Source organism: Emys orbicularis, chromosome 4 (genome assembly GCF_028017835.1).
Source record: "Emys orbicularis isolate rEmyOrb1 chromosome 4, rEmyOrb1.hap1, whole genome shotgun sequence".
Classification (NCBI taxonomy): domain Eukaryota; kingdom Metazoa; phylum Chordata; order Testudines; family Emydidae; genus Emys; species Emys orbicularis.
Window position 1 is genome coordinate 108,177,102 of NC_088686.1, and position 7,168 is coordinate 108,184,269.

A 7,168-nucleotide genomic window follows, 5' to 3' on the forward strand; every position below is an offset into this window, starting at 1 on the left:
CCCTGGGGACGGGGAATGGATCCCTGAGGAAGGGGGGGGGGGGGTCTGGCTCCCAGCCCAGGAGGATGGGGAATGGATCCCTGGGAGGTTGCCAGGGGGGCGGGTCTGGCTCTCAGCCCCGGGGACTGGGAGTGGATCCCTGGGGAAGGGGTGGGGGTCTGGCTGTCATCCCCGGGGACGGGGAGTGGATCCCTGGGGGATTGCTGGGGGTTTGGCTCTCAGCCCAGGGGTGGGGAGTGTATCCCTGGGGGGTGGCTAGGGGTTTGGCTCTCGGCCCTGGGGCAGGTAATAGATCCCTGGGGGGTGGCTGGGGGGGGTCTGGCTCTCAGCCCCGGGGCGGGGCGTGGATCCCTGTGAGGTGGCTGGGAGTCTGGCTCTCAGCCCAGGGGTGGGGAGTGGATCCCTGGGGGGTGGCTGGGGGTCTGGCTCTCAGCCCCGGGGCAGGGCATGGATCCCTGGGCAGCGCTGATCCTGGCGGTGTCTGCTTGTGTGGCAGTGAAGAACCAGGCGCGCTGGGTTCAGCAGTTCATCGCGGACATGGCCGGCCTGTACTGGAACACCAAGGACGCCAACTTCAATGTCATCCTGGTGGACTTTGAGAGTGAGGACATGGACGTGGAGAAGGCGCTGCAGGAAGCCCGGCTGCCTCGGTAACAGAGCAGGGAGCCCCAGAGCCCTTCCTTGCCGCTGTCCCTCCCCACCAGTGCCAAGCTCAGCACCTTCTCCCTGCCAGACCCCCAGCCCCACAAACGGGAGCCTGGGCCCAAAGTGCACCCTCCACCTCTGGCCTCACCTGTGGCAGACACGCCCAGCAAAGCCCTGCAGCAGCTGGGGAAGGGAGCCCCAGGCAGCACGGAGGTGACCTCTCTCCTCCCTCCCAGAGTCCTTGCACTGCCAGAGGAGCTGAGTGCAGAGCAGCAGCTTTGGCCCTGGTTTCCCTGGCGCTTGTGGAAGCCCGAGCCCCAGACGCTGTGTGTGTAACCGCACCCCGGGGGGCTATCGCCGAATGCCCTCGCAATGAGCCTCCTCGTTCTACCCAGCCAACTGGGTCTGGACTGGCATCTAGCATCCCCGGCCGTGGCTGTGAGGCTGTCTCCCCACACACACGCTCTTTGTGCTGCTGCTGCTGTTATTTGTGTCGCAGGGGTGGCCAGAGGCCCCACTGAAGATCATGGTCACATTGTGTCAGGTGCCATCCAAACAGGCAGATAGATGCTGTCCCTGCCCCAGCGAGTCTGCAGGCTGGTTGCTTGCTGCTGTACTCATCTATAGTGTCCTGTGCCTTTAGCCCCAAGCATCTTGCACCACAGGACGCATTGCCATCAGCAGACCTGGCACTGCGAACCCTGCAACCCGGCTTCTTTTCTGGAGACAGCGTCCCATAGGTGGAGTGTGCCCCCTGCTGAATGACATTGGGATGGACCATGACCGTGATTACCCAGAGGACATGGGAGGGGACACCCCTGAACCTCTCCAAGTGTTGAGGGTCTGGTTGATCCAGGGGGATCTGCCCTGCAGACATACTGTGCCGCTGCGCAGCTGATGCTGCAGGTGTTCTCAGAGCCAGGCAGGCTGCAAAGGGGCTAGCAGGCAAGAGGGGCCTACGAGCTGGGGAGAGGAAGAGAGCCATGTAGCTGCTAACGGTCTGTGCACAGAACCCCCTGGCTGCCCTGCTTGGCTCCCCACACCCCCAGCCCATCTCTGGGCAGCCAGCGCTCTCTGTGCTGTCCCTCTTTGGAAAGCCCCTGCTACGCGAAGTAGAGCCCTGTCCCCAGCAGCGGTCAGGGGTGTGAGCCCATCTGGCCATGCGTGTAACACAGCACCCCCAGGTGGGGGATGGCACGGGGGGGGTGGGGAGGGGGTTAACCTGGGACCTTTTGATCTAAAAGCAAGAGCCTTTGCTGCCTGAGCTAAAGAACCAGAAGGCTGTAATGGCCTCTCAACCGTAGATAGCCACTCGAGGGGGCAGAGAGTTGCACTGTGTTAGCCTGCGAAAGGCTTCCTGGAGCTCAGCTGGGTTCCCTTGGCTCAGTGGCCCCTGGTACCCTCCAGACCCTCCTGCCTCAGTGTCCCTGCCTGGAGACTCCCCGTGGTCACTCAGCCCAGCAGTGCCCACTGAGCTCTGTCCCTACAAAGCCCCCAGCTCGGCTCCCCTCTCCCTGCTGCTGCTGACTGTCTGCGTTGTTCTCAGGTACCAGTACTTGAAGCGCACGGGGAACTTCGAGCGCTCGGCAGGGCTGCAGGCCGGGGTGGACTCCATTGAGGTGAGAGATGGCAGGAGGGCTCTGGCTCTCCAGAGCCGCTGGCCTTGTCCCGTCCTGCCCCCAGGGGCTTGCCGTGGGCTGTGCCGCCTGGTCATGGCCACTCTCTGCGCTTGGTTCCCTCAGGACGGGCGCAGCATCGTGTTCCTGTGTGACCTGCACATCCACTTCCCCCTCAACATCCTGGACAGCATCCGCAAGCACTGCGTGGAGGGCAAGCTGGCCTACGCGCCCATCGTCATGAGGCTGGGCTGCGGGAGCTCTCCGCGGGACCCCAACGGTAACACCCCCAGCGCACGGATGCTCTCGCAGCGGGAAACGCGCTGGGCTTTCGAATGCAGGGAGCCAGCGCCCCAGGGCGGGAGCCGCTAATGGACTGAGGCAGCTAACGGTGCAGGCAGCGTGGCAGGGCTCCTGGTGCAGCCACTCAGCGCTGTGCTGATGAAACCTATTACATGAGCAACCCGCTGCTACCTAAATTCTGTTCCAGGTCCAGGCTGGTTGCTTTAAGGAGTCGGGCTACACTGGTGTTAGAAACTCAGCCTCTTCCCTGCTCCTCCTTAAACCTGCACGTCCTTCCCCTCTGCGATTACTGCTGCGCCCCAAGGCTGGGGGTGGGGGGTGAGCAGGAATAGTAATGCTGGGGGCTTCTTAAGGGAGGGTGGCGGACTGCTCCCGGAGCCTTAACTACGCCTCACGCAGCCCCTGCAGGGAGGGGGTAGCGTCCCCCCTTCCAGTTACAGGGCGTGATCTGCTCAAAGCCTTACAGCGAGGCAGGAATTGAACCCAGGAGTCCTGACTCCTGCTGTAAACCCACCCAGCCCTGCCCTCTAACTGGTTCCGACCTCCCCAGCACTGGATTGTGCTGTCACCCAGTGAATCTGGCCGGGGGAGGCTGCAGGTTTGTTCAGATACAGCTTTCACCAGTAGGAATTGCTGTTGCTTTTTCCCTTGTCCACTGTGTAGCTTAATCCAGCACGTTGTGTTGTGAGAGGCACACAGAGGCTGAGCAGCACTGTGACTGGGCTCCTCTCTGCTCTCACACAGTCCGCTCAGAGACCTTCCCTTCGGAGAGACCGTCATGTCATTTATTCACAGTGCCTCCCCTCACCACCTTCTACCTCCTCACGCAGCCGTACAGAGTCAGTCTTCCCAGGGGTGGGGGTGGGAAGAGGCCCACCCACACAGAGAGCTCCCTCTATCAGACCCAGCTTGCCTTGCCCTGCCCTGCCTTGCCTTGCCTTCCTGGGCTCTTTTAACCAGTCTCCTTGTTAATGGGCTAATTAGCTTGTTAGCTGCCCGGTCCCAATCTGATCTGGTAATCAGCAACTCCTCTTCTCACTCAGGCTGTCCCCAGGAGCCTAACTGGCTAAACAGTGACCAGAGTGCTCTCCCAGAACTCTGCCACAAGGACTAATAATCTTTGTCTCTTATCTAGCACTGGGCCCCCTTAGATCTCACCGTGCTCTCCAGAGGAAGGGATCGGCTATCCATTTGACAGATGGGGAAACTGAGGCACACAGGGGTGTGGTGATGGGGATCGCAGCCGTGCCACTTGCTGGCTTTCAAGGCGTAGTTCTAATGTGCTAGCACGCTCCAGTGCTGGTATTATTTATATAGGCCCCACTTCAGCAAGACCCCAGTGCAGGAGCTTTAAGTGCCCAAGTGGTCTCACTGACATCAGTGGCACTATTCATGTGCTTACAGTTAGGCACGTGCGTCAGCCCCGTGCTGATTGGGGGCTGCAGCACTGGGCTTTTATACGGAGGTTGAAGCCGCTCTCAGAACAGAAAAATGAATCCCAGTCCCAAAGAGCTCGGAGTCAAGAGCCTCTGTTTGACTTCAGACTGTCTGCAAATCGGGCCCCTTTAAAGTGTCTCCCATAGGGCACCCCAAGTTATTAGCCCTTTCTGAAATTCCTGGCCTAAATGCACAAGCAGGCCCAGCCCGGGCACCGGGTGTGGTCACTGGTGCGCAGAGACTCTCCGATCGGAGGTGTTCTTAGCGGCGATCTGGTGGAGGCAGTGGGGGCTGGGTGTATGTTGGAGGGGAGCTGTTCTGAGCAAAGGGGGCACCTTGGTGGGAGACATGGAGTGAGCAGAGGAGACAGCGGGAACAGTCCAGAGAGGGGCCGGGGCTGAGCTCGGGGAGTGGAGGGGGGGATGAGCGGGGAGAGGGATGGAAGCAGCGCCCTGGCGTGCTCTGAAGCTGCGGATGAGAAGCTGCCTTGACCGGACTGCGGGACGGGGGGATTGAGCAGCCTGTTGTGTGTGCAGGGAGCCTGGCACTGGATCCCAACGTAGGGAGCAGCGGTTCAGCAGGCTGGAGCTGCACAGCAGCGCTGCCCGAGCACAAGCTTCCTCAGCCTATTTTGCCACTATGTTCCCAGGGAGCTGCCTGCGGGGCAGGGCTCGTCACCAGTAAATATCCCAGCTCCTTGAGGTTCTGCCTGTCTCCTTCCCTCATGGTGCTGACCACCCCAGCTGCTCAGGGTCTGGCTGGAGGTGGTTTCCTCCAGAGCCTCCCCTGGAGAGCTAGCTGGAGCAGCGCTCTCCCTCCTCTGCCCCCCGCAGCACACCTGCCCCTGCACGCCGGCTGTGAGCTGGGGGGCCGGTTTGGTCCCATGCCGTACGTCTGGCTGAGTGAGAGACAGCTCCTTTAAACTGGATCCCTCTGGCTCTCGGCAGCTGCTTTCCTGGGCTGCACTCTCAGGCGAGTGCCTGCACTGGGAGAGGGCCAGCTGGGTGTTTAGTGCATGAACAGCTTAGCCTTTCTCTTCCCATGGGGGCTGCAGGCACGTAGCAGTGCCACGCTGGATCCAACCCGAGGCCCATCCAGGTCAGCGTCCTGCCTCTGACAGGGCCCAGCACCTGCTGCTTCAGAGGAAGGTGCAGCAGCCCTGGAGTGAGCAGTTAGCTGAGTGCCAGTACCTGCAAACTCAGGAGCTCATGTGCGAGAATGGGGCCTCAGTCTCACCTTCGGGGGGACCGGTTTTGCTCTACGGGGCCGGGATCGGAGGCCTCTCCGTGCTTGCGTTCTGCTGTTGGTTTCCAGCAGAGGGCAGCGTGGCTTCAAAGGATGGCAGAGCCCGGAGGGATCTCAGTGCTACCGCCTGGCTGGGCTTTGGAGCAGTCCCGCTCCTTGCCCTGCCCTCCCCTGTTGCATGGAGCCCCCTTCCCACCTGAGACCTAGCGAGTCACCTCTCTTCCCTCCTTCCTCAGGCTACTGGGAGGTGAATGGGTTCGGCCTCTTTGGGATCTACAAGTCGGACTTTGACCGCGTCGGGGGCATGAACACAGAGGAGTTCCGAGACCGCTGGGGCGGGGAGGACTGGGAGCTACTGGACAGGTATGGCTGGCGGGGCCTCCCGCCCAGCGCCTCTTCCCTGCCAGGGGGAGCTGCGTGTTGGCTGGGCATGGAGACTGGCCTAATGCTCTCCAGACACACATGGCTAATTCGGGGACCTGGGAGAGAAGATGCTGGGGGGGGGGGGGGGGGGAGGGGTTAACCCCTCTGTGGCCCTGTGACTCTGAGGGGCTTTTTGGTGGTACCACACAATGGGGGAGGGGGAGCGGGGCGTGAGCTCAGCTTGCCCTGTCCTGTGACCCAGTTTTCTCATGCCTGGGTACAGAGCTTGGCATGGGCAGCAGTGGGTGCCAGTAGCAGCAGGCACACCAGCAGGAGAGACAGGGCTTGTGTGGAGCAAATCTGCTTGAAACATCTGCAGTACATTTTTCCTTTAAAGGGGGGGGGGGGAATGGATTTGTGCCCTCCCCTTTTTCCCCTCCATGCTGACATATAAATTACCCAGTGGTGGTGGGGAGGGCACAGCGGCTGGAGACTTCAGAAAGGCCAAGTTAGGGCATCCCTGGCTTTGTTAGAGCACTCCTTGGAGGTCTCAGAGATGGCCATTGTACTGAGTGGGGAGCGCTGACTGTATCAAAGAAAGCTTTCCTCCGACACGTTCTTGAGGTGTTTGAGGTCAATGGGTGTTAGCAAACACAGACCGAAGGCAGTGCGCTCGGGACACTGAACGAAAGCCTCTTCCTCTCTCAGGGAACCAGGTTTCATGTGCCTTTGAGGAAGGGGTGAAAAAAAAACCCAGGGGCTTTGCTGTGGCTGCGCGCTCTCCTAAGCTTTGTCTCCCTCTCCCCGTGCAGGGTCCTGCAGAGCGGGCTGGAGGTGGAACGCCTGCGCCTCAGGAACTTTTACCATTACTACCACTCCAAACGCGGCATGTGGAACTCCCGCAGCAAGAAGGCGCCCAAAGACTAGGGCCTGGGCCCTGCTGCCGGCCACGCCCAGGGCTCCTTTGCACGCCGGGGCGGGAGGAGGCTGTTCAGCAAAGCCAGCCAGCTGCCTCGGCTCTGCCACCTCGAGCCCGTGGGAGTCGTCTCCGGGCCACTGGTGGTGCCTCTAGACACCGTGCTGGAGCGAGAGGCTGGGGATTTCTCCAGAGCTCTCTAAACAAACCGCAGTTACTTTGGGGGGGGGGGGGTGATTTTTCTTAAGGCTTCTAATTTCTTAGTGAGAAACCAGTTTATTAACTCATTAGCACTGAGGGTCAGGGATCCTGTCAGAGGGAGGGAGCCAACCAGCCCCTCATGCTGCCCCCAGCCCCTCAGGGAGCGGGGTGGTAAAACAAGGCCTGTAGCAAACCCTACCACTCAGCAGCAGTGCTGGGGCAGGAGGGGAAGTGGCAGCAGCCCCAGTCCGGCTGCCCTGGGAACCGACCCAGGATCCAGCCCCTGGAGAGGAGGTGGAGAAGGGGCTTATCAGCCTGGCAGCCGGGTTTCCCTCTGGGGCCAGCCCTGCTAAGCGACGCTGGGGAGGTGCCCAGGTTCACAGAGTGCCACACTTGCTGTACCTGTGCCACTGCCGCACCCCTTGTGGGCAGCATGAGTCGC

The 7,168-nt window shown here is 61.1% G+C and overlaps 1 protein-coding gene across 1 annotated transcript in view; it reads left to right on the forward strand.

The window, feature by feature from the left end:
* B4GALNT4 (beta-1,4-N-acetyl-galactosaminyltransferase 4) overlaps positions 1–6,536 on the forward strand; it is a 120,759-nt gene extending 114,223 nt beyond the window's left edge. Inside the window, exons 16-20 of the mRNA XM_065403888.1 lie at positions 497–650; positions 2,192–2,264; positions 2,388–2,541; positions 5,483–5,609; positions 6,422–6,536. Coding sequence (XP_065259960.1) covers positions 497–650; positions 2,192–2,264; positions 2,388–2,541; positions 5,483–5,609; positions 6,422–6,536 — 623 coding nt within the window. The remainder of the gene's footprint in view (positions 1–496; positions 651–2,191; positions 2,265–2,387; positions 2,542–5,482; positions 5,610–6,421) is intronic.
* The last annotated feature ends 632 nt before the right edge of the window (positions 6,537–7,168 follow it).